Source organism: Artemia sp. Qi Xiang Cuo, chromosome 14 (genome assembly GCF_049724085.1).
Source record: "Artemia sp. Qi Xiang Cuo chromosome 14, ASM4972408v1, whole genome shotgun sequence".
Classification (NCBI taxonomy): Eukaryota; Metazoa; Arthropoda; class Branchiopoda; order Anostraca; family Artemiidae; genus Artemia; species Artemia sp. Qi Xiang Cuo.
Window position 1 is genome coordinate 46,177,928 of NC_142807.1, and position 27,085 is coordinate 46,205,012.

At 37.0% G+C, this 27,085-nt stretch overlaps 2 protein-coding genes across 5 annotated transcripts in view; one reads left to right on the forward strand and one right to left on the reverse strand.

Annotated features, from left to right (window-relative positions):
• Positions 1-27,085, forward strand: part of LOC148944524 (DNA repair protein Rev1-like) — a 196,631-nt gene that overhangs the window by 48,746 nt on the left and 120,800 nt on the right. For all 4 annotated transcript variants that reach the window (XR_016142865.1, XM_089100410.1, XM_089100408.1 and 1 more), the window contains exon 10: positions 2,472-2,647. Coding sequence is in view for 3 of the 4 variants with exons in the window: in XM_089100410.1 (XP_088956536.1) it covers positions 2,472-2,647 (176 nt within the window). In the remaining variant the exon portion in view is untranslated. The remainder of the gene's footprint in view (positions 1-2,471; positions 2,648-27,085) is intronic.
• LOC148944525 (uncharacterized) lies at positions 7,289-15,021 on the reverse strand. The gene is made up of 2 exons (XM_089100413.1): positions 14,927-15,021; positions 7,289-8,307 (listed from the first exon to the last, which is right to left on the reverse strand). Exons 1-2 carry the CDS (start codon positions 14,942-14,944, stop codon positions 7,426-7,428), a joined length of 900 nt encoding a protein of 299 aa, XP_088956539.1. The 5' UTR covers positions 14,945-15,021; the 3' UTR covers positions 7,289-7,425.

A 27,085-nucleotide genomic window follows, 5' to 3' on the forward strand; every position in this document is an offset into this window, starting at 1 on the left:
TACACATAACAAAATGGCTATCTCAAAATTTTGTTTGGATGTGTTTGGGGAAAGGAGGGGCGTGGGGGGGGGGGCTAGTTGCACTCCAACCACTTTCGACTATTAAAAAGGGCACTAGCCATTTAATTTCCAATCTAATGAGCCTGTTTTGAAGTTTCTATGACAACGCCTTCTATAAAAACCTTATATGCCCCCAGGGTTTAACTTAAAACCCTTGCCCTGAAGGTTCTGGGGGAGTGTCCTCCTCAAAAACGTATTTTCTATGTGGAAATCAACTACGCTGAACAAAATGGCTATCTCAAAATTTTGATTGGATGTGTTTGGGGAAATGATGGGCGTGGGGGGGGGGGGCTAGTTGCACTCCAACCACTTTCGACTATTAAAAAGGACACTAGCTTTTTGAATTTCCAATCTAATGAGCCTTTATTGAAGTTTCTACGACAACGCATTCTATAAAAACCTTATATGCCCCCAGGGTATAACTTTAAACCCTTGCCTTGAGGGTTGTGGGGGAGTTTCCTACTCCAAAACATATATTTTATATGGAAATCAACTGCGCCGAACAAAATGGCTGTCTTAAAATTTTTATTGGATGTGTTTGGAGAAATGATGGACGTGGGGGAAGGGGGGGGGCTAGTTACACTCCAATCATTTTCGACTATTAAAAAAGGCACTAGCCCTTTAATTTCCAATCAATTGAGCCTGTTTTGAAGTTTCTAGGACAACGCCTTCTATAAAAACCTTATATGCCCCCAGGGCATAACTTAAAACCGTTGCCCTAAGGGTTGTGGGTGATTATCCTCCTCAAAAACATATTTTCTATCTGGAAATGAGCTAAGCTGAACAAAATGGCTATTTCAAAATTTTGATTGGATTTGTTTGGGGGAATGATGGGCGTGGGGGGGGGGGGGCTAGTCGCCCACCAATACCTTTCGAATATTTAAAAGGACACTAGAACTCTCGATTTCCAATCGAATAAGCCCTCTTTGAAGCTTATAAGACGACCCCTTCTATACGAAGTGCCTCTGGGAAAAAAAAATAATAAAACATTGGAGCCGTATGGCCTTTACTATAGGCAACGCTACAGCGTTGCCTCTGATAATGAAACATAGATGAAGCAGGGGATAATTATCAGAAAAGGAGTAGCTGCAAACTAGTAAGGAGCAAACTACGGCCTAGAGCTTGTAATTGAAATAAAAAAAAAATGTCTTTTTAAAGTAACTATCTAATGACAATACCTCAATTAATCCAAATTTGATGTAAAAAAAATAGCAAAAATCTTGGGAAGTCCTAAAACTAGCCTGAAACCTTTTAGACGTGGCATCATCGACTCGAAATGAAAGATGTATCATTGAAATTGCCATCGCCAGTATATCTTAACCGATAGTACTGATATTTACGACATTTTCTTTTTCCCCACGTAGAAACGATACTTGTAGAGAGACAAATAAGGGCTCATATGAAAGCAAGTGCTAATATTTTCACGTATTCTTTGTAAATCAGTACTGATTACGCCGTGTTTGAAACCATATGGCATTGAAAAGTGCCACCTTTGGGTGCCATTACCAGAAGAAGTTCATTAGAAAGCTCGTTACTAGCCAGTTTTCTAATCTATTCCCTTGAAGTAATGGTACCCACATAAAGGAGCCAGTTTTCCATGACACACAGCAATAAAACGTGGGAATGTCAGTGCCAATTTACACAAAATACAAGAGAGTCAAAATTAGCTTTCCTGTGAGCAATTATATTGCTCTACAACTTTAAGAAGATATCGAGTCACAGTTGCATGAGACACTGTGTCATCTATGTATGCAATCCAGTTTGTATCTACTTACGCAGTTCTCGTTAATAACCCGTTTGTGAGGTGGTACTTTGATTGAAATCCATTTTATTACTCAGACAGTAACGCTTATCGACGAAATTTTGATGCTTAGATAAAAAAAAACTTTCGGCTAATTCTGCTATTGTTTTCGATCTAATTTTTGTGTCTTTTATTGCGGTTGTTACTATTTGTCATAAATACTATATGTTATATTGACATTTACTATATGTCATTTGACTATGTAGCATCCGTGAAAGCTCACAATTTTACTGCGAAGTAGTATTGCAGGTTGTAGAACAGTAACCCAAAATTCTCCTCTCAAATTCTTTTTCCTATATTTTCTTTTAACAGTTCCTTTCTTCTCTTGAGCGCAGAATCTTGTCAGGTCACAAATCATGAAATGTTATTTTTGTTTATAGCCAGAACTGCATTGTTTCTATGAATTCCATAAAAGCAAACAACTTATTCGGTATTTTGTTGTATTGTGCGTATATGTGCGTTGATATTTTTGCTGCGATATTGGTACCTTTTCATATTTGGATTACTGATAGGTTTCACAGCGATGTTTTCTAACACAAATCCAAATCCCTACTAATTTGTATTACTTGAATTATTTTCTCTATTTGAAGAAGGTATTACAAAATTGCAGGTGGGAGTTCAGTTTGTTCGTATCCAAGACTTGAAGAACTGTATCCTAAAAGTGGTTCTATAGATCCGGCTTTTCTCGAAGCATTGCCATCAGAAATAAGAGAGGAAATTCTGAGTTCGAGGGCTAGAGAGGTTAAACTGTCTGCCAAGGATTGGAGAGTCACTTCTTTTTCCCAGGTCAGTATGCCCTATTTGACGAGTGGGCTCTAAATTCAAGACCAAGGCTTTTAATTTAAAACTAAATATTTTATTTATTTCCTAATTTTTATTTCTGATTAATCACTACCGCTTTGACAATTTAAGTCGTTCTTTTCATGTTATAGCTATTCATCCCCTCACCTCTGTGTCAACATGTCTTTCGTATGTTTTTATTTTCTCATGTTTTTTTCTCCTTGCCTCTCCCCCCCCCAAAATTCACATATCGCCTCATCTGTTCAATAAAGGAACTAATAATTAAAAATGGCAAATTGGGTTTTATACCCTTTTGAGTAAGATTTTCCTGTTGAATTGGTTGGTGAAGTCTATTTGAGTTTATTGTTAAAAAACTAAAGCATTTCTGAAATATTATAAAGCACATAATTTTTTTTTAGGTAGATTACTTTACTTGTATCTGATATACCGCTGACCTTTGTCTCATTCCCCATCGAGGCTCTCAGTGTCTGTTGTACCTTCTCTCGAAACACTCAACATTATAGGGACCAAAAAAGTCCCTAGAAGCATTGTTACAAATAAAAGCCAGCACCGAATGAATCTGCTCCTCAGGCACTTGGCTCTTGGCGTGTCCCTTTCAGATAATTGGACTGATCTGCATGCCTTTGGGTCGGTTGTGCTGGTTGGGCAAAGAGGGAGATAATGAAGGAAAGCTCGTCCGAAAGATTGAATTCTAGAATACCGCCACCAATGCTACATCAAACCTTTCACTAAGAGGCTGGGGAAGTCATTGTTAACGATACGTCCTGCCCTATTACACGAATTTCGTATCGAAACACCAGCATTGAGCGGACATTCATATGCAAAGATGGGTGTCATGTAGGGTCTCGTGTAGGATGATCGAGCGTGGTGGGAGACGGTTTGTACAGCGACCAGTAACCCCAGCGTTCTTGCACATCGTCCTCTCTTCACTGGACGATTTCAGGAAAATAGCCCGTCGAGAAAAAGCTGCAGTCAATGACCAGATAGAAAGCTATCAATAATAATTTTTAACAGAAGTCCAAGGATACCTCGTGCTCGGTATTTTTTCGGCTGGTCACGGTGCCATATTTTGTCAAAAGATCTGGCAATATCGAATGACAATATCCTAATTTTGTGTCCCTTTGTCAGTAGATCGATCCACTTCTGACACTGAGCCACTAGGCAGCCTGGCGTTGAGATTTTTTGGTGAAATCCATGTTGGTCGTCGTCTAAAGGTTGTTAAATTCCAGGCACTGGCGAGATGAATGATAGGAAACGCTCTTAGGCTACCAAAATTCAGGATAAGTGGTTGATGGGCTTACATGAGCCCTAGCTCTTTGGATCGTTGTCTTTTTTTTTTAGAATGGGGATAAAATTGGCTGATTTTTATGTTTTTGGGAAGGTTCCAGAATGACAGTCCAGCTAAGCAAGCTATGACCTAGGTCAAAGTAGTTTGGAACAGCATGACTTTAGCGCAACATTTGGTATTCTGTCAGAATCTTTGGATTTGATCACACCAAGACATTGTAGAATACGATGCATTTCAGAAGTGGAATAGTTAACACCAGGGGTGAATCTTCAGCTTTTTTATTGAGGGGGGGCAAGAGGGGTCCATATCCGGATAGTCAAAGGGCATGGGATGTATAATATTTGTTTCTCCATATTATCGGGGGGGGCAACTGCCCCTCCCCCCCCCTTGCCACCCCCAAACGATGCCCCTGGTTAACACAACATCTTTGATATTCTGCTCCTTTCCCAGTATTTTTCTTTTGGATTATTCACGTATCGTTATTACCATGAGAAAAAAAATGTCAAACATCTTTGACATGATCATTTGGCTCGTTATAGCATCGAGAAAAAATTGTTGAAACAGTTCTCTTCCTTTCCTGAAGTTTATTCTGTATTTGTCCCCTTATTAAAAAAAAAATGCCTGCTTTAATTCTGCCTTTCATTTTTACACTGAAGAGGGAAAGGCATTTAAAACTCATTTTGCGAGCCTTGGTCTTCCTGCCTTGTAAGCTGACCGTTACGCAGGGAAAATGCTCATTTGCGTGACTGGATACAAGGGACGGCAGACTCGTCTTTGCGATTGCCTTTTGCCTTTATAGAAATACGACAAATGAAAAAAATCCGGCTTTTCACCCTTCCTAAAAATTTACCCCTCCATAGGACCTCATATGGAAACTTGGAAAATTTGCAATGTTTTTTCAGCTCCTTGAAAGAACTAAGGTAAAAAGAACAATACTTTCGAAACGATGATGAGTTCCGTACTGCTATAACGTGAAAGGTTTAATGAAGGCTGGGATTTTGTTATGCAAGTAAAAAGTGATTGTTCATCGATAGCTCCAAGCTCGGGGTGTGTCACCCTTATAACGAAAATTTAACAGATCATCTGCGCTGACCTTAAAGTGGCCTGCTTCCTTCTTTGCCAGCACATCAGATATACCATGCATCGTCGTTCTTAATACGGAGGAAACAATCCACTAAAAAACTAAAATCTAATATCCCTCGTTCCCTGGAGTAATTTCTTTGGTACTCTTGCATTATGCGGGCCTTTCTAAAATTCAAGTTTGGTTAATGCTAATGAAATAAAATAGGATGAATATATAATAGTTTAGAAACACATTTGGGCTATATATTTGCACATTAGGGGGGGGGGTAGTTTAATATCGTATACGCAATGAAAACCATGCTATCATTGCCTACTCTATAGCAGTTAACCCGAAAGGCCCGCATAATGCAAGAGTACCTTTTTTTTTTTACCAAGCCTGCAATATGGGGCTGTGGTGTCAAAGCTGTCTTCTTATTGCAGAAAATCATTTTAATACTGTTTTTATGCTGTCAGAAACCAAGTATCGCATGTGGGGCAGGAGAGATCGTAAGCAACATTAGGTTCAGTCAAATTGATGTACCAACGTCTTACCTGAAACATCGATATCCAAATATTCTACATCAGTAAACTGTAAAAAAGAATATTATATTTCCCGATCTGTATATAAAACCGGGTCTCATGAAACAATTTGGCCGGCTTTGAAATTGACCAGCACCTCTTAGAAAGCTGTAAATTTCTTGGTTACAACATGAACAGCAAATTGAATTTGTTATAAACCCGGCTGCCTGACTTCCTGAAAAATCCTGGTTTAGTTTTTGCTTAGAAGGGTAATAATTCCGTCATGATTCGAAGGTCATGGAGGCACGGGAGTTACATATGGTGAATGACTTGTTTGAGCGTCAATCCAATATAAACAGAGATCAAACCCGTAAGAAAAAGTCATATGCGATAGTATTTACCTTAGTATTCACCAAAGTATAAACACATACAACAAGTACTGACAAAACCTATCCTCTCCACACAAAAAAGTGACCCTTTGTCCGCGTCTCCTGAGACGATTCCATACCTATGCGAACATGGGGGATAATAGCCTAAGTTCCGTAGGTGATTATACTTGTTCCGTATAAGCTGTATTAAATTTAATTTATTGGCTCGGAGCGATTAAGTAGTACAGCATTTTTCCTCTAGAGGCGCTGAGGTACGCGGGGTCACTTTTGGAGAGTTTTGTCAGTACTTGTTCAGTATGTGTTTATACTTTGGTATTCACGAATCTGTCAACCGTTTAAGAAGTGATTGAATCAAACTGTTCTTTATAAACAGTATATTTGGCATGTTTTGTCCTCTTTTTTCACTTTATGCCCACATTTTATGCGAGTTTGTTATAAACAGCAGTCCTGTAGCTTAAAAAGTTGGTATGCTAGACAAAGAAATTGCTGTTATTTTTAGATCCAGAGGCCAAAGCTAGTCCCGGGTATAATTCAGCGAAATTGTTGTCCTCCCTGTAAATCGTCAGAATTGTTTATACATGTTTTCTGTTTCGGGTCTGAGTTTAAAAAAAAAATATTACCTAACTACTCTGTTTATCTTAGTTTCAAACAGGGGAAGCCTAGAACAGAAGGAAAATGGAGGGTCATCCAAAATTCAGGCTTGTTTCTTCTAATAGAACAAAAATTATTTAATTTCTATCTATTAACTTCATTTTATGATTCAGTCTATTCTGACTATACGTAGCGTAAAATATTACTTCAATGTTCACCAAGATTTTGTTGATAGCATAGAGTTATGAAGATAGAAAGCCAATTGGATTGGGTTTTATAGGACGATTTCTTCTATTCAGTCGCCAAAAGATTTCAGCGATCGAAGCTTATCCTTTGCCTTGTCGATTTTCAAAATCCTTTGGTATAAAGAGAAAACAAAATCCCCTGAACTCCGCTAGTGCCAAAAGGAAACTAGAAACTTTCTATGAATTTATGATATTCAAAATATAATAAGTTAATGAAGGATATTCTGAAGAAAGTGAATAAAATACAACCTAAGTGAATATTTTGGCTATGACTAATAGCCGTCTTTAGCGAAATATAATGTCAATATTAAAACAAAGAAATCAATAAGAATTTAAGCACCCAAAAACTATTCAATAACTCACCCAAAAAATAAAAATCGATTTACAAAAAATTAATTAATTACAAAAATTATTTAAAAATCAATTATGTAAATAAATAAATAAAAGTTGATTATATATATTATCTAATACACCTAAGATTTGCTAGTCATTGTAGTAGCCTACTAGTATTGCAATCAATGAATACAAAGAAAACTTTTCAAATTTTTATTCCTATTTGAAACTCCGTACAAAAATAGAAAAAACAACGTATAAATAGAAAACATATCTAGTAAGACATGTGCTGTTTTAAGGGCAGGTTTGGCAGTTTTTTTTAACAGGATGTAAGGTTTAGTATAAAGCTGAATGTGGTTCGATGTCTCTTGGTGCATTATAGACATCAGCAGCAGCGTATGCTTGTGTAATTGATTCAAAGGCATCATTCACAGCTGCTTCCACAGCAGACTTCTTTTTCTCCTCTTCAATCCTTACTTCGGGTTGGGTGTAATAGGGTTCAGGATCACTGTTTCCATTATAGGCATCAGCAGCAGTGTATGCTTTTGTAACTGTTTGAAAAGCTTCAGCCACCGCTGCTGCTACATCGTTCTTCTTTTTCTCCTCCATTTTTAATCCTTGGGACTCTGCATAATATGGTTCTGGGTTTCTTGGTGCAGTATAGACATCAGCAGCAGCATATGCGTTGTTAAGTGTGTCAAATGCTTCAGTCAGTGCAGCTTCCACAGCATATTTTTTCTTTTCCTCATCCTTTTTTAGTTTTTGAGCCGCCATTTCAGCTTTCGTTTTTTCGTGATCTTCGGAGATCTTCTTATGGCTGTGTGCAATTGTTTTATATGCCGTGGCAATTTTGGCCGCAGTTTCTGCAACTTTTTCTAAATTAACCTTTGCAGTTTCAATATGATCTAATGGGATTGCTGGAGCTTGATAATGTTCTGGGTTACAATTTCCTGTGTAAGTTATCATTGGTTTATAGCCTTCTTCGTCGACAGTGTATGATACAATGCGAATACATCCATCTGGTTGGGGTACAGTATATTCGCCTGTGACTTTCTTATCATCCCTTATTTCTTGCACTTTCACGCCGTTGGGAGCATCGTAGCTGAACTCGTATGGTCCTGGAACTGTTTCTTGGTTATCCATGACTTCCAGTATACCTGATGGAACGGGCTCATAGTAATTTCCGTATTGTCCTTGTGCAAGGGCAACAAAGATAGTCTGCAAAAAAACAGTACAGTTACTCAAAGTCTATTTAAGTCTTTTTTTTGTTTATCTTACTTTGTAAAATTGATAACTGTCCATAACACCTAGCCAATCATTTGAGCTTATACGATATGTAGCTCAAGCTAGTATTTCTCCGGAATGCTTTTACAATCAGAATATTTGGCTTCCAATTATCCCAAGAGAATACACCCTGTTCTTCCCACGGCTAGGGAACGAGTCAAAACTCAGGAAAATGTATTTGGGGGGAGGGAACTTTTGTAGACGGCAAAATATGTTTTTCCAGCCCTCATAAAAGAGCAAGTTTCTTTCTTTTTTATGCCTATCGCCGACAGGCTCTTGACTAACTAAAATAGTAAATGAGGAAACTTTAAACCATTTTTCAGGAAGGACTGCTTCAGTTATTAATAATAATCATAATAAAATGGATTCTTACGATTCATTGTTTTTGTAGATTTTACGTAATATAATTTTATTTAATTTTTTGGTTAGGTGTGATCCTACAGTATGAACATGGTAACTAGTTCCATGCCCTGTAAGGTATTTGACAACATCATTATTTTTAATTACTATTTTTATTGTTATTGTTCATAATTTTGATTATTCGCTTCTTCGTATAGTAAATTTAAAGATACTGAATGGAAATGGTTCATGAGTTCTAGTTCTGGTATCGCTGGTTATCAAACAGTTCGTGGTAACCACAGTTTATATAATTATCCAGTATGATCTTTCCCTATCTCACCCATTATAAAAACCCGGACCAAGGTGCGAGTGCTCCATAGAACGTTTTTGCAGATAGAAACATAGGCGGCATCAGATCTTTTCACGGGTAGACAAGTCAGACTGTGATATAATCGGAAACAAGTGGAAACCCGCTATTACGAATAATGCACTTTGTTGGTAACAATCGGAAACAGACTAACCCGCTAATGCAGAAAGAAGTGGGAGGAGCTTTTTGTTCGCACCGAGAACGAAGACCAGAAATGACCTGCGATAAGCTTACTGGATAATTATATGAACTGTGGTGGTAACGAAACGTAAGTACGGAGCGACGCGTCTCAATAGTAACCGAATCTCTAGAAAAAGAGATTTTATATCAATAGATACGCTAAAACAATGGGCTTATTATGCTGATTCCAGGTATACAAGTTTCAGTAAGTTTAGTGTTACCCATGAAAAGGTACGAGCCTGAGAAAATTTGTCTTATTGTCGAAAAAAAGGGAGAACACCCCCTAAAAGTCAAGGAATCTTAACGGAAATCACACCATACGATTCAGCGTATCAAAGAACCCTACTGTAGTGGTTTCAAGCTTCTATCTACAACAATGTGGGATTTTGTATTTTGCGGATCACGGATGCATGTTCATTTTTTTCCCGAGGAGATCGTATCGAACCAATGGTCTTGGAAGATCGGCCAAGAAAAACGGAAATGAAAAGTTCTAGCGCTCTTTTTAAGTGAACAAAAGGATCGGGACACAGCTAGCCCCCCAACAATCGAACAATCAGCATTAATCAAACATTCAGCAAATAATGAAAATATAACACATAATAGAATATCAAAGTCTTTGACTTTAAAAAAGGAAGAAGAACAATCAAAGGAAAATATGAAATAAGGAAATTCTAGAACAAAATGTTAACTTGCATTATCAACATATTGCAAAATAATGTTATTTATTTCTTCCTGATGGATTAGTTTTGCCACACGGCCCTCAAAAATCGTGTGCACCATTTTGTGTCACATGGATTTCCTGGCATTATTTGAAAAACGATCAGAAATTATGTTAAAAAAACAAACAAAGTTTTTTCAACTGAAAGTAAGGAGCGACATTAAAACTTAAAACGAACATAAACTGTTCCATATATAAAAGGTTTTTTTTACGCTACGCTAAAGTTTTTTATTACTTTAAAAAGTAGAATTCTTACAGAGTCAAACTTTAGCGTATAGCGAAGTGTTGAAGAGGGGACAGCCCCTTTCATATGCGGAATAATTTCTGTTCGTTTTAAGTTTTAATGTCGCTCCTTACTTTCAGTTGAAAAAACTTGTTTTTTAATATTTAATTTCGTTTGGGACTGGGGTCAGTGGAGTGACTATAAGCTCAGCCAGAGTCAACCCGGCTCTAAATGGGTACCTGGAGAAATATGGGGAAGGTAAACATGAAGGGTGTACGAAAGCACATGCCGGCTGCCCCCCCATTGCACTTCCCGGCTGAAACGGAGATCAGCACCGCTGGTAGGGACCGTATTGCCCAATGGCATATTCTTTATTGTTATTTTATGTTCGACCTTTTGGTTTGGGTTAACCCGTAAGACTGTTTGTTCTTATATAGACGTTTTACTAACGTAATATAGGCTAATGGAAATGAAATTTTTTAGGCTAATGAAACTATTTCGCCTAATTAACTGGTTGGAATTATCTTCCTAAAAGAATTCTTAAAATTTTTTGTTTTCTTTATTTTATCACTTAAAATGTTTCTCGTGGAACTGCCTTTGGGAATACTATTTTCAAGAAGTTTCCATGGATCTTTGCTATTATTTCCACAGGTGTTCATGGTTCAATTTACTCTTTTTAGTATTACCTAAAGAGCTTGTCGGACGATAGGCATAAAAAAAGGAAAGAAAACTTAAAAAATATTGTTTCATGAGCTGTAGAAAAATTATTTTCCCCTTTACCCCAAAATTCTAAGCCCCCTCCCCCCAAAAAAACCTCCTGAAAGCTACGACTCCATCACCAAGCTGTGAGACAAAACAGGTTTTACCCACAAAACAGTGTATAAAAATATCCCCCTTTTCATGAAACCTATCGACACCGTACAGTTTCTGTAACAAGAGACAGTGTATGAGGGGGCTCTCGCCCTAGTCAATACCTTGCTCTTTACGCTAAAGTTCAAATTTTGTTCCAATTCTTTAAGAATGACCCTGAATCACAAAGGCCGTTTAATTAGAATAGATAGCTTTTTTGAAAGTACTAAAAAAAACTTTAGCATAAAGAGCGAGGCAATGACTAGAGGGAGGAGAACCCCCTCATATATCGTACGTAACAATTACTGTTCATTTTATTTTTCAATGTTGCTCCTTACTTTCATTTGAAAAAAAAAACTGTTTTTTTATTGAATTTTTGATCGTTTTTTAAATAATGCTGGGAAATTCGGCGCCCCCTCATAGAAATGTCCCTTCCCCCCATGGAAAAATCCTCCCACGTAGCAACGAACTTAGTTCGTCTGAGCATCTGGAACCAACTGACATAATCTGATCTCCGCTCTTTGGGAAACAACTACCCGCTCTGTAGAATCTATAGCATCCCATCCCATCGTAGTTTTCTGATTAGCTATTGGCATGGTAAATCTCCCTGGCCCTGGCTTTGATATAAATTAAGGGATATCCAAGGAAGCAAGCGTAAAGCTATTATTGCAGTACCAGGGGAAAAAAAAATACTTGTTGAGTTAGTAGTGAAGCCAGGGGGAAGGGTGTGGTTCTGTGCCTTTTTTCCAAAATTGGAAAAATACGCTAGAAACATGCAATCCGACTGGAAAATATACAGAGATTTTGGGAAAATAGCAAAAATCTTGTTTTTCTGGTTGGGGGGGGGGGGCTCTCTGCATTCATACTTGGATGGTAAGCATCATTTCACGAAAATATAGGGGGGGATGTATATTCAAAAATCTAGGAGAAAAATACCAAAAAAGAAATTTTCTGGTGAAAATACCGAAAAAAGATATTTTCAAAATCTAGGGGGGAGCACGAAACACAGGGGATGGAGGGTAAATGCCGCCCTCCCGATTGACACTCCTGGGGCTGAGTACATAATGGCTTCATCCTAAGTTATTAATGAATTATGAACCAACATTACTAATCAATATTGCTTTGTGTTTATTCTGAAAAAATGAAATCATTATTCAGAATAAACAGTGAAAGTTTATTCTAGTCCGTCAGTGAAAGAAAGCACTGACGGACTAGAATATCAGAAGACATAAAAAGTATATCTTTTATTGGAATTAACTTTTAAAATATTTATCTCAAGTGAAAGTAAATAGTGACTTTAAAAAGTAAAATGAAAAATAATCGCATATATGAGGGGGCAACCATCCCTCTAAATAAGTTTCACTTGTGTTTTTTTTCTGAGTATGATTAATATGCATAACCTGCCGGAACTTGAGAGGTGATTTGCGGGGTTTTCAAATTCAGGCTAGTCCTAAAAATGAAATGCGTAGGGCTGCCGCTTCCCTGAACAATGCTATCAGGGTAAGGGTTGTCTGATATTCTGATAATGAATGTTCAGGTCAAGATAGCCAAATTTTTCAAGAAGAAAATCTTCGAACAAATATTCTTAGTGAATATCCCCAATACCCCCATCCCTCCTTGTGCGGTAAGCGCATGAATATATTCTTCATTTTTTAACACCAAATATTCTTGAAATAATGGAAGAGCTGTTAGCCCCTCAGAACCTATATTGCATGATCAGTCCAAATTTCTTCCTCCAAATGAGAGGACACTAAAGGGTAAATCCCTCAGATTAATATGAAAGACCACAAAGAAAGGAAGAAAATTCGGGCCTTAAAGAATGTACTCTAAGGCTTCTGTCTTTCCCCTGCTCGTCCACTGAAAGTTCCGTTGACCCCAACTCTAGTAGTTATTGAACCATGCAGTGCCAGTGGCGGATCCAGGGGGCCGAGGGGGCGCGAGCCCCCCTCCCCTAGCGTAGTCCAAAGTAGTGTAATTTACTTAATTAACTCAAATTTGCGTTAATTAAACTTGCTCCTCACGCAAGTTTATAGGATCAACCTATTTTGCGCCACCCCCCCCCAAAAAAAATTATCGGATCAACCTATTTTGTGCCCCACCCCCCTAAAAAAAATCCTGGATCTGCCCCTGTGCAGTGCTATATATAAATTAACGAAATTAATTACTCAATAGAATGAAGCTTATAAATTATTGTCTTTGATAACAATTCATTTTGTGTGGAATTCATATTTGCTTAGGGAAGAATGTGCCAGCTATGGGTATTTGGTCTCCCAAATTAGGGCTCTCGAACCCATCGAATTTGATCATGTAATTTTTATCAAGGCAACACCCTTTTACAATCATCTTCACAAAATAAGCTTTGACACGGGTCTATGTTCTAGTACATAATTAGGTATTAGAAATAAGATTATAATGTTTTTAGTCATTTAAAAAAGGAAAACAAATGTTACATCCAACTTCAAGCATCATGTTCCCGTATTAATTGAGATTTAGAAGTGTTGTTTTTTGAATTGCATTAAATAACATAAATAAAAACATGATGTTTATAACAAGTAGAGCAAATGGAATTTCAATAAACAAAAATACAACGTATAATAAAAAGTAATGTGACTCCCCCTAACCTTCTGCGGTAAAATTCTAGTTTAGCTGCTTTTTGCTATCATGGAAAGGGGTTAGGTTAGGAAAAGGAAACTTTCAGTGATGAATCCAGGGCCAAAAATATACCAAGCTTCTGTGTTAACCCTCTGCTGATTTCTAAGTCTTAGAAATCTGCCTACTTGACAGGTTCCTATTGAAATTTTGACCATAGAACATTTCACCTTAATTTTCAGTTATCAGTTTCTTTGCCTCTGGTTTTAGTTCTGAAAATGCAATTCCTGTTATTTGAGTAGAATTCTAAGCAATATCAATGGGCTTCCTCTTAATTTAGGAAATGTATTTGCAGATCTTTGAAATCTCATAAATTGGGACTGAGCAAAGTTGTGAAGCTGAAAAGTTTTCTTGTACTTCATTTTAGCAAGGTTTCACTTTTATAATACAAGTATTTTGAAAGGTTATCAAAAGTCACTGCCCTCTAGAGACAGAAGGAGTAAAGATAGGTACTTCAAAATAACTTCCTGGGACATACTTTAGTGTGTAGACCCACCTCTGAAAGTTTCATTTTCCGAACCTAACCTTTCCAAGATAGCGTAAAGTAGCTACATTTGTTGTTTTATCTAATATTTATATTAAGCAGCTAAACATTACTTTAACCATTCTTGAGGGGGAGGGAAGAATGAAGAAGAAATATGAAGGAAAGAAAAGAGTATGGAAAAAAGAAAATAACTAATATGGAAAAAACAGGTAAATTTTCCAATTAACTTCTAAAATCAGAATTTCATCCTGAATCCTATTATAAGATTCATTCTGTTGAAAATGAACTTTACACCCTCCCTCCCCTAGTGTTAAAATATATACCCTGAACATGTATATGGAAAGGATTTTCCATTTGTTTGATGAACTGTTAAATCAATTTGAAGAAAAGTGACTCAAAGAGAATTCAGTGCAAGTATACAACTCAGGCTATATACTTACACATTACGGGGGGGGGGGCTCATTTTGACGGAAATGAATTTCATATTTGGATTCGGGATGAAATTTTGACTATAAGGTATGTATTCCTCAGCTATCTCATTAGTGAGTTAATCGGAAAATGTACCAAATATTTTCCTTAGTATGCTGGGAAATTGTGAAAATATATTAAAATCTTGAGGGATAGGGGCCCCCCTGTGTACCTGCCTAGATAAACCCTATCCCTTTATTTCATCTAGTACTTCTACTGTTTTCTCAGTTTTTTTTTAGGTACGAATTGAAGAAAAGTGTTTCAATATAAACTTACGAGTAAGAAAGTCTTCATTTTCTCCGACCGTTTGTTATCTAAATCTGTATCACAACTGTCACCATTTCCGTCCTTTCCATAAGTTATATACAAGATTTGGGCAACCCTTTGGATGTATGTTTACATGCGAAATGCTGGTCAACGAACCTTATTAATGCTAGCTTCTTATCTGTGAGACGTAAAACATAACTAGGCCAGGGGAACAGTTATTGACCGCGTTTATGTTAAAAGGGGAAAAAAGAGTGAGTAGACCTACAGTTCATTACAATTCTGAGACAATAAGGACAATCTGAATGAGAACTAAGTCGTCCAGAGCACTTGCATGATGCTTTCCTGAGAGAAAAAAAAGGGGGGGGGGGAGATTTCAGAACGTATTTCTGTTTAAAGTTGTTTTATTTATTGATAATGTTAAAGGACTTTTTTAAATACATGTTTACGGTCTCCCCAAATCGGGAAGTCGCTGTCCACAGTCACTATGCTGCGGACACCTATTCTTAGAGCCTTCAGCAGCCTAATATTTAGAACGATTTTAAGTTTAGATGTACCATAAAGATTGTTAAATTTCGACCAGGTATGTTTAATTTTTTTTTATGGATATTTGAAGCTTGCAACTAACGAATCTAGTTCTCCGTTCTCGATTGCTAAATAAAAACGTTTTGAGTTTGCTCATATGAGTAGAGTCAGAGTCTGCAGGGTGGGCATTGGGGCATTCCCCCTAAAAGAAATCATTGTGAGTCCTAGAAAAAAATTAAGACTTAGTTTGTTAATATTTGGAGGGGGGAGGACCTAAAACAATTGCATGCTTAGGCGCAAAATTTTCCAACTTTCCCTAAGAGTTCTCCAGATCAGTTTGACGGGGAACAATTTCCGCTCTAACTTTGCTGACTTTGGAGGAATAAATTTGGTCAAAGGTGCAACAGTGAAATTGAGTGTGACGATTCTTCTCTTGCTACAAAACTATTTTGGGTGTAAATATAATATTACGTTTATTTTATTAACTTTGCGAAGTTTGCTTCCCTAAATCTCGGAGGAATGCAGGACATACATTCAGAACAAGGTTAGTGTAGGCACGAAGGGAAACAAAAAATAATTTTGGGGAGGGAGAAATCTATTTCGTTCGCACAGACTTGACAAATGGTATTTATTAAATAGCCAAAAAATGTCTAAAATTTGTCAGATATTTAGGGGACCCAAGCCCTTAGTCTCCCTCTGCTATGGTTATAGATATTCATGCGTTTTGAGATTATCCCGTTTCTTAAATTTGCTTCTGTTTTAAAATACAAAAAATATGCAAAACTTCTAAAAAAAAGGTACTGGTGCATTTTGCGGGCATCGCTATATACTGTATGTGGAATGTCAAACGGGAAATGTTATAGTCACCCGACAAAACCCGTCAAACGGCTATGTGTAAGACCTAAATTGATAGCAAAGCGTTGTTTCTCATGGATTTAACAATATTTAAACGATTGTTTTTTGGGGGTTTAGGGGGGGAGAAGGTACTTAGGCTAGGTTACGTTACGTATTTAATATACACTATGCTTTATCCTCCACCCCCTAATGTGAAGATATGAAGCCCAAATTTGTTTCTTAACTATTATATATTCATCCTATTTTATTTTATCCATTAGCCTTAACCAAACTTGACTTCTTTCGCGGTGCCCGCATATTGCACCAGTACCAAAAATTTTAATCCTTTGTCTTGCCACGGTGTTCTTTTTTAAATGATGTGCTGGTCGTCCGAACAAACTAACAAAGAAATCGTAAAGGAAAGCAGTCTCAGTCTATTTTTTTGTTTTCAAATAGTCCGTGGTACCAAAATGTAAATAAGGAGCAGAGTAAGTAATTAACTCTAACCAGGCACGTACGCAGGAATTTGTTTCGGGGGGGGGGCAAATCCTTCGAACCCATTATTCTGTGAGAAAAAACAGAAAATTATGGGAAAATTAAAAAATCGTGAGATTTCAGGGGGGGAGGGCCGGGCCCGGAGGCCCCCCAGCGTACGTCCCTGGCTCTAACAGAAAAATGGAATTCGATGACAATATACATATAAGAAGAATTGCCTTTTTATGACGATTTCGAATAATTATATGTAAAATTCTTAACGTAGGCTAAAAGGTGCTAATCGCAAGTTATGAGCCTGACAACTTTCCATGATTTTATAAAAAAAAGGGTGAAACGCCCCCAAAAAGAAGGTGTCAGTCTTGTTGATAACTAAACCATCAAATTTAACGTTTCTGAAAACCTTATAGAAGGGGTTTCAGCCCCTCTAGGTTAAATAAAAATATAATGCTTTTAATTTTTCTTCGAGAAGTAAGGTGATGAATGTGTTTTTTTTACTCACAGGAATCATCTTATCAACCCAGTGGACGCAGAATATTGGTTGAGGGGTCGTTTCAATGGAATTTCAAAAAATTATAGTGCACTTTTTAACTAACAAAAGCGACTCTGCCACAGGAAAGTTCTGTTTTCAGCCACTTTGTTGTTTGAAATAACAATCTTGCCCCAAAGAAAGTCGAAATGCTTTCGGATTTAATTTTTAAGTAGTATATCGATCTAGAACCATTGAATAGATATTTACCAGATGTTTCTATTCACACGACATCCATAGGTAAAAGCATATTATGACTACATTGGTCGTTATGTGTAAAGTTGAAAACCAGCCAATGATGAAAACCACCATTGGACATAGATTAATGAAGCTTCAAATGTTTGTATAGGCTGCATATAGGCCTACAGAAGAATTAAATAAAAAAAGACAAGTTTTTTTAACTGAAAGTAAGGAACGACGTTATAACTTAAAACGGACAGAAATTATTCCGTATATGAAAGGGGCTGTCCCCTCCCAACGCCTCGCTCTTTACGCTAAAGTTTGACTTTTTCACAACCTTATTTTTTTTTTAACAATGAAAATCTTTAGCGTAAAGAGCGAGGCGTTGGGAGGGGACAGCCCCTTTCATATACGGAATAATTTCTGTTCGTTTTAAGTTATAACGTCGTTCCTTACTTTCAGTTAAAAAACTTGTTTTTTTTTAATTTAATTCTTCTGTAGGCCTATATGCAGCCTATACAAACATTTGAAGCTTCATTAATCTATGTCCAAGGGTGGTTTTCATCATTGGCTGGTTTTCAACTTTACACATAACGACCAATGTAGTTATAATATGCTTTTACCTATGGATGTCGTGTGAATAGAAACATCTGGTAATCTGTGAAAAATGATATCTATTAAGCCAAACTGGGCGCACAGTTAGGTGTTTCCTAGGGATGCGCCAAAATTTATTAAAACAGAAAAGAAAATCCCGAAAACCATAATATTTCGGCCTGTTATCCCACTGAGTCTGGCCTGTAGTCCTCCATGGCACGGACCTGAGTTGAACTTGGAGGATCTTTCTTTCGAGGGGTGAGATTATTTAATTTTTTATGCTCAATCGGGTTTTATTTATATAAAATAGAGATAATAAACATTAATTGTACTTCTCTATTCAAAAATGCACGTTTAGGCCCCAACTTAACAATTCCTCCAAATCCCGCGTTACGGCTCTCGCTTCACTCTTCAACATAACCACATCCCTAACCAAAAAATTCAACATCTAACAAATTCTCCCCTTCCTCCCTGGAATCAGAGCCTTCTTCACCTTACAAAATAATAATAATAATATTGAAAACCGAGATAATAACTAAATAAATGAAAAATCTGTTAGTTATTAATAGCTCTATTTATTGAAAATCAGTCAGATAATGTTTGAAATTATTTTTAAACGACCGAAAGGGAGCATCTTAGCTCTTATGGAAACATGTTCGAACTTTTGATGCAGATCTCGTATTCAGTGACATATTTTCGTCTGGGGGGGGGGAAGGTTGGAGCCAATTTTCCCAAATCAAGTGAAAATGACTGTGAAAAATGAAGAATGAGCCATATAATACCATAAAGACAAATATAAACTAAAGAAAACTGACCCATTTCTCTGTATGCTTGAATTATGCTGGCTTATCGTAGTTTTGACAAAATTTTTGACGAAACTAAATTTCAGTTGTGGGGATAAATTGGGGTCTGGGGAGGGTAGTTAACCCCTCCCCCGCCTCCCCATGACCCATAACAAGTTACGCCCATGCTTGTAGTCCTAGGGTGTTGTTCTGATACCAGCTGGAACAGATTGTGGAATGCTGATGGAAACAATCCGAAGAAAAAAAAAAATTGAAAACGATAAATGAGCACGATAAATAATAAAGTGATGCAAGTGAAAGAAACTTGTCCGCATTTCCAATTATTTTCAGGGCACGCTTGTGGCTTGAATTGAGCCTTTTCACGTGGGATTAATTAAAAAAAAGTTTTTTCGACGGAAGTAAAGAGTGAAGTTGAAACTTAAAACGAACAAAAATTATTACTTCGCAGCCTATCTAACGTATATCAATAAAACTAGTGCAAATAAATCAACTGGTGATATTTCCCTATGTTTGTAGGATTACAGAAAACTAGCCCTTTACTGAAAACATAAAACAATATAGGAGTTTTGGTACGGCAAATGAAAATCTTTTAAGGACATTTATAACAGTTTAAAAGTAAAGGTTTTTTAGATTGTTGTTTTATTTATTTTTTTTTTGTTTAATTTGGCATCATTTCTGCACATTGAGTTCAGTTCATTGATTGAATGTCGTTCTGGATATGAAAAGGACATTTCATGATTATTTTGTAGACAAGTTTGAAGTGAAGGAATCTTGTTAGTATTAAGACTACGGACTTACTTTAGAATTTGTATCACAACTTAAAATTCTCCATTTGCTAGAGAGAAATAACTGGATTTCCTGAGTTCATATTACGGCTGATATGTTCTTCATTCCGAGTAATACTGGGCAAAACCAAGATGTTACTTGATAGATCAATCTATTATTTTGTATGCTGTTTAATGAATTTAAACATATTATTTTTATGTCTAAGTTTTTGAGATAATTTTAATTGTATACTGAAACTTAATGATATCACAGCTCCTGTAAAAACTATGAAAAGCGTTAAAGATTAGTTTGTTGTTGTGAGGCTATGTATTTACTTTTGACTCCTAAATTGACTAAATTGACTACTTTTGACTCCTTTTGACTCCTAAACTTATATACTGTTATAAATGTCCTTAAAAGATTTTCATTTGCCGTACCAAAACTCCTATATTGTTTTGTGTTTTCAGTAAAGCGTTAATTTTATGTAATCCTACAAACATAGGGAAATGTCACCAGTTTATTTATTTGCATTAGTTTTATTGATATACGTTAGACAGGCTATGAAGAAATAATTTTTATTTATTTTAAGTTTCAACTTCGCTCTTTACTTCCTTCGGAAAAACTTAGTTTTTTAAATTAATCTTTGCTCGTTTTTAATTAAAATGTAATGTAGAAACAACCCTGGCATGATCTCTTTTATTTACACGAAATAATTTACACGAGGGCTAGTTGCCCTCCAATCTTTTTGGTCACTGAAAAAGGGCACTAGCAAATTTAATTTTCGTTCAAATGAGCTACTATACATCTCTCTATGATGTTCTAGTCACCTCCTAGCCCTGCTAGAAAAAAAGGAGACAGATCAGTGCTACCCATGCAAAAATATCTTTTCCTTGTTGTTCAAGGAGGGGGACTATAATTTCCCTGCATAAGGTTTTCGACCTTGCTGATTCCAATGAACCGCGCCTCTAATAATCCAATTTGATATATTAGTACTTTTACTTTAATTGCATAGCTTATTAAGGGGGCTTGGAGGAGGAACATACGGGAGGTGTTCTTGCAAACCTTCGGTTAAGGGTTTTGAACCATAATTATTACAATGGTAACATTGTTTTGCTTGAAAGCTTTTTTACTTAAGAAGTGACATCAAAAGTGTTGTTTTTTCGTGCTATATCACACTTACGGATGGTAGAAATGATAAACATCACATAGATATAAGAAACAGCTTTCCAATGAGTCATTAAACCTCACTCTAAAAGGTTCTGGTAGACCACTAGCCCCAGCTTTTCCACTTGAGACATGGCACCAAAAGTGCCGTTTTTAGTGCCATTTGGAACTTGCTGATGTTTGAATTTATAGGAAGGACTTAGAAAAAGGCGTAATTTATTATTAGGTAGGGGGGATGCAACTGCCCTCTCCAGACCCAAGTTTGCCCCCTCAGACCTTATTTTGCCATCCAGCTGAAATTTAGTTTCTGCGAAAAATCTTGTCAAAACTAAGATGTCTGCATAATTCAAGTATCCAGAGAAATAGGTCAGTTTTCATAAGTAGCTCTTTGTCTCTATGGTAATATGACTCATTTTTCAGTTTTCACTATCATTTTAACTTGATTTGGGAAAATTGCCTCCAACTTTGCTCCCTCCCCCGTAGATATGACGTAGATATGAGCAGTATCTTTCATATGAGCTATTAAAAATTTGTCTAGATACCTGCTATCCCAATACATCCAATACTAACAAGTTGACACCAATACATATGGCACAAATACGTTCGACACTGAAACCGCGGCTAGTCCTCTTCCTAGGCGCTATAGAAGGTCATGTCATCCTCAAAACCAAAGATTTTGACCTTTGAGCCATTTGAACAAAACGGCTATTTCAAAATTGTAACTGAATGACTTTGGGGGGCGGAGGCCTTTAGGGAGGGGGGCTAATTGCCCTCTAATATTTTTGTTAAGTTAAAAAGGGCACTAGTAAATTTAATTTCCGTTCGAATGAGTTACTATACATCTCTCTATGATGTTCTGGTCGTCCCCTAGCCCTGCTAGAGAAAAAAAAAGAAAAAAAAGGAGACAGATCAGTGCCACCCATGCAAAACGTCATTTTCCTTGTTGTTCAAGGAGGGGGTTGTAATTTTCCATAACCAGGTTTTCGACAGTGCTGATTCCAACCGACGCCATTTTCGAAGGGTTTCAGAATTTTTTTTGAAATCACCATAAATTTCTTTTCGCAATAAACTTTTACTTTTAAGACAAACCGAAATAATAGTTCTCTCTACGATGGTGTGGTAGCCTGCTAATGTTGCAGTAGCTTCCTGGTGAGCAGACGATTTATTAAACTTATTAATGGGGATGGGTGAGGGGGTAAATGGGAAGGCTTCTTGTAAACCTCGAGTGAAGAGTTTTGGAACATAATTATTACGATGGTACCGTTTTATGCTTCCAAGCTTTTCCACTTAAGAAGTGGCGCCGAAAGTGCCGTTTTAGTGCTATATAGCACTTACAGGTGTTATAATTGATAAAAGCTCTTAGATATGAGTAATAACTTTAAAATGAGTTATTAAAAACCTCTCTAAAAAGTCCTCGTAGCCCACGGGCTCCAGCTTTTGCACTTTAAACATGCCACCAAAAGTGTCATTTGTCACTTGCAGATGGTGGAATCTATAGGAAGAACGTAGATATGAGCGATATTAGCTATTAAATATAAGTCTACGATGTTCTGGTAGCCCCATAGCCCCAACCCTTTAGAAATGCACAAAAAGTGCCAATTGTAGTGCCATGTGGCACTTGCAGATAGCAGAATTTATAAAAAGCACGTCGATATGATGAACAGCTTTTAAATGAGCCATTAAGTATCTCTCTATGATGTTCTGGTAACCCACTAGGGCAGGAAAAAGAAAGAAAGAAAAGGGAGACGGATCAGTGCTACCCATGCGAAAAAATGATTTTCCTTGTTGTTCAAGGAGGGGGACTTTAATTTCCTTGTTCTAGGTTTTTGACCATGCTGATTCCAATGGTGAACTTTTCATTTTGATCTGACGCCATTTTCGAGGGGTTTCAGCATGGGCGCCCATAAGCTGAATTCCAGGGGGGGGCAAACCTCGTCTAATTGGCACTTTTAATACTATATAATAGAAACCTCAGAACAAAAATATAAAAATTAGGCAGTATCATTCAGCCAGGGGGGGGGCATTAGCCCCCCTGCCCCCCCCATAGGGGCGCCCATGGGTTTCAGGCTTTTTTTCGAAATCATCATAAATTTCTTTTCGCAATAAACTTTTACTTTTAAGACGAACCAAAATAATAGTTACCATTCCTAAATCAATGTCGCATGGCAATTTGTTTCCACTAGGTAGTTTTTTCCTAAACATATTTTTTGACTTTTGATTCTGACTGTGTTAAAGAGTTCATAGTGAATTCTTCCAACGGACTAATGAGACTTACTAAGGGGAGAATACGGGAAGAGTCCCTTGTAAATCTCCAGTTAAAGGTTTTGGACCATAATTATTACAGTGGTACTGTTTTATGCTTCAAAGCTTTTCAACTTAAGAAGTGGCACAAAAGGTGCCGTTTTTTTGCTACTTGGCACTTATGGATGGCAAAACTGATTAAAAGCACGTAGATATGAGCAATAGCTTTCAAATCAGTCATTAAACATCTCTCTAAGAAGTTGTGGCAGCCCACTACCCCTAGATTTTCCACTTGAGATATGGCGTCAATAGTGCCATATTTAGTGTCATTTGGCAGAAGCAGGTGGTGGAATTTATAAATAAAAGGTAGATATGAGAAATAGCTTTTATGTGAGCTATTAAACATCTGTGTACGATGTTTTGTAGCCCGCTAGCTCTGCCCCTTGAGAAATGGCACAGGATGTGCCATTTTTGTGCCATATTCTGAAAAGCACGTAGATGTGAGAAACGGCTTTTGAATGTGCCATTAAGCATCTCTCTATGATGTTCTGGTAAACCGCTTGCCCTGGAAGAAAAAAAAAACAGAAAAAACGGGAGACAGATCAGTGCTACCCATATAAAAAAGTGATTTTTCTTGTTTTTCAAGGTTGGGAACTGTAATTTCTCTGAGTAAGGTTTTCGACTGTTCGGATTCCAATGGTACACTTTTCATTTTGATCTGACGCCATTTTCGGGGGGTTTCAGGCTTTTTTTCGGAATGACAGTAGAAAGGGGGGTACCAGCTCGACGCGAACCACGTGGTTTATGGTTTTCTCACTGAGAATGAAAAAACAGGAATTTTCTCACTTGGAAAAACAGGAATTTTGTCACATTTATGGTTGTTTTCATGGATGGTTATGTATGTTGATCGATTTATTTGATGTTTTTATGGTTTTTGTCAGTGAGAATGGTAAAACAGAAACTTTGTCACTTTCCTGGATTATTGAGTCTAATGGGGGCAGGTCAATGACACTTCCTTCTTGTTATTGCCCGATGCAAATGTTATGATCCAGAAATAGTATTTGTTGTTGTTGCTCGAGCCAAATGTTATGAGTTTCCCGGAAACAGTTACATCACGTGTTTCCTTCTCAGCCAATCAGAGGGCTTTGTTTACATAACAATTTGACCTTGGGATTTCGTATATAACGGGCATGCAATGTGATTCAATTATCAGAAAGTATTGTGAGACAATGGATAAAACAATTAACATAATTGATGAGCTTGAGGCCTTGGCAGCCGCAATTAGCAATGTAAGTGCATTTTTATTTTCAAACGAATTTTCCTTGAACATCCTCCAGTATATTCAGCTCAAACGTAAATATATTCCTTTACCCCCAACCCCCCCCCCCCAAACCATACAAACATCACTATGCAATGGAAAACATAAAATATATTCTTTTTACCCGAACCCCCTGCCCCCCTGTTTTACAATCCCAAATTCTCGCAAAAAGAAATACCTTTTCGTTAAATTCCTTCCTTCTATATTTCCAGCTAAAGCGATCACTGACTTCTGTCAATTTTTGATGAAAATGCCGCTCTGTTTTGACACAAGACTCCAATGTGAGGCCTATAATTAGCTGACACCCTTTCCGGTTTACAAACGCGGTCAACGGAACTATTCTTCCGTCAAAATTAAAACACAATGATGCAATAATTAAGCTAGGCCTACACAACCTGTATGGAAGTAGAGAAACAAGTTATTTTCGAATTAGGGTCTAACAATATCCCCCCCCCCATTGTCTTACAATCCCAAATTCTCGCAAAAAGAAATACCTTTTCGATAAATTCCTTCCCTCTATATTTCCAGCTAAATCCCCCCCAGCTAAGAATATATAAAAGAATATATTCTTTTACCCTCGAAACCTAACCACCGCAAAAAGAAATACCTTTTCTCAAATTTATTCTTTCTCTGTGACACCCGTCGCTATTAAGCCGCTAACTTGACAATACATTTCCGCAAGCATATAATTACTTTGTCACCCTTTTCCGGTGTGTTTACGGTATCGGTCTAGCCAAAAGGGTTTGTTTTGGCTGTCAAATTAAAACAGTTTTAAGCAAAAAGAGATTGCTGTATATTAAGCTTGTAGATTCCTAACCTTGTATTTGTCGGATAACCGGTGAAAGAGATTATTTTAAAATTAAGTCTAAAAATATATTTAGTACATTATGTAAAAGGGAGGAGGGGGCAATACATTGCTTCTAACAACTTCGTTGTAAGTAAATTATGTAAAAGGGGGAGGCAATACATCGCTTCTAACAGCTTCGTTGTAAAGTAAAAACAAACTATTTCTTCGCATTAAAAGTAAGGGGGGATTTGGTGTGTAGCCATGTACACCCATTGACAAGAAAACTAATGTGTAAATATATGCGATGCGTCTCTAGACATGTTTTTAATTTTTTCAAGCTTTCAATAAAGTTTCTTTTATATTCCCGGATGTGAATATAAGCTTTCAATAAAGTTTCTTTTATATTCACTGATTTTATAATCCATGATTTTTGTTGGGGGAGGGTGGGAGCAATGTTAAGAATTAAAAAATATAAAATATATGTTCTAATTACATTAATTGCTTCTTCAGCATTTAGTTATTTTATCTATAAAATTTTAAAAAAATTTAGTAAGATATGCATTTCGATTTAATAAAACACATGATTAACTCAATGAGAGGGTAGACTTAGGGTGGTTTAATTTTCATAAATTTAGGGGGGAGAGAATATGGGTTTTTTGCTTTACTAAAATGAGATAGATACTTTTCTAAACAAAACTGTAGTTAATAACTTTCTTTCTGTAAAATAAAGGGAGACATTATTTTGATTTGATTTTTTTTTCTCTTCTTTAAGGCAAATTATGAAGAATTTGGGGACCCTACATCTATGGGAGCTATGGCTGGCGCAAATAGCGAAGAATGCTTGTCACCGCCACCCACTAAGAAAGCGAGGGCTAAGAATGCGCCCCCTGCGAGGGCTACTGTCATGCAATATGGTCGCTGGACAAAACCCTCTAGCTCCACCCTACTTGACCCAATGCAACCTCTCAGAAAACCAAAGAGAGAGTGGGCGACTAGCTATAATGTCGAAGCCTCACCTACGCAAGCTTTTTCAAGGGTCTCAAAAGCTGCCCCGGTTGCAAAAGTCACAGCTCCTGTACAAAAAATTAACGTCGCCGCCCACTCCACCATCCTACACACGTTACCTGGTCCTTCGGGCACCCAAGCCCAGACGGATTATGCAAATGTAAGTATTTTTTCCTACCTATCTATTTCTTCCAATGTTTTTTTCTTTTTCAAACCCAATATAAACTTATCTCTGCGAGACATTAACCACCATTACCTATCTAAATGTAATTTTTTGCTAAGAAACCACTCTTTTCTCTGTTGCTATCGCTTCGCATATAGTTTAGATACCATTGAAACTCAAAATGCTATTCCATTCACAATTGAATATTATCTTGCTTTAATCTTTGGCTTAAAGCTACGCACAAGCATATAAATAGATCTGTTTCATCCCCTTTTCCTGTTCTATCATTAGCGAGGGTTAGACCGCCAAGTCTAGGCTTTTCAATGCTTTTAACATAATTCTATTGTTTGGTCAAGAAAATTAGCTCTGAATTGTCTGCAAAAGTAGGAAATTGAAATTCTATGTAAGAGCGAAACAACTTATACCACCAAAAATAATAATTGCTATTTATGACATTACTGAAAAGGGGTGAGCCTAGTTGCCCTCGAATCTTTTTGGTCACTTAAAAAGCGCACTAGAACTTTTAATTTCCATTCACATAGTTTTAGAGAGATTATTCCATCTGTCACATATTGGCGTTCTAATTTACACTGAATATTTCTACCGTGCCAAAGATTTTGAAGTGAAGTGGTAGGAAAGCGAGTTAACGGTTCCTCGACATTTTGAAGTTCAAACTCGTTCATCTAACCTCCATAATTAAACTCATGTGTTTACTGAACCTGTATGGAATTGAGAAATGTTCCAACTTTTGGCTGGGCATTATGTAAAGGG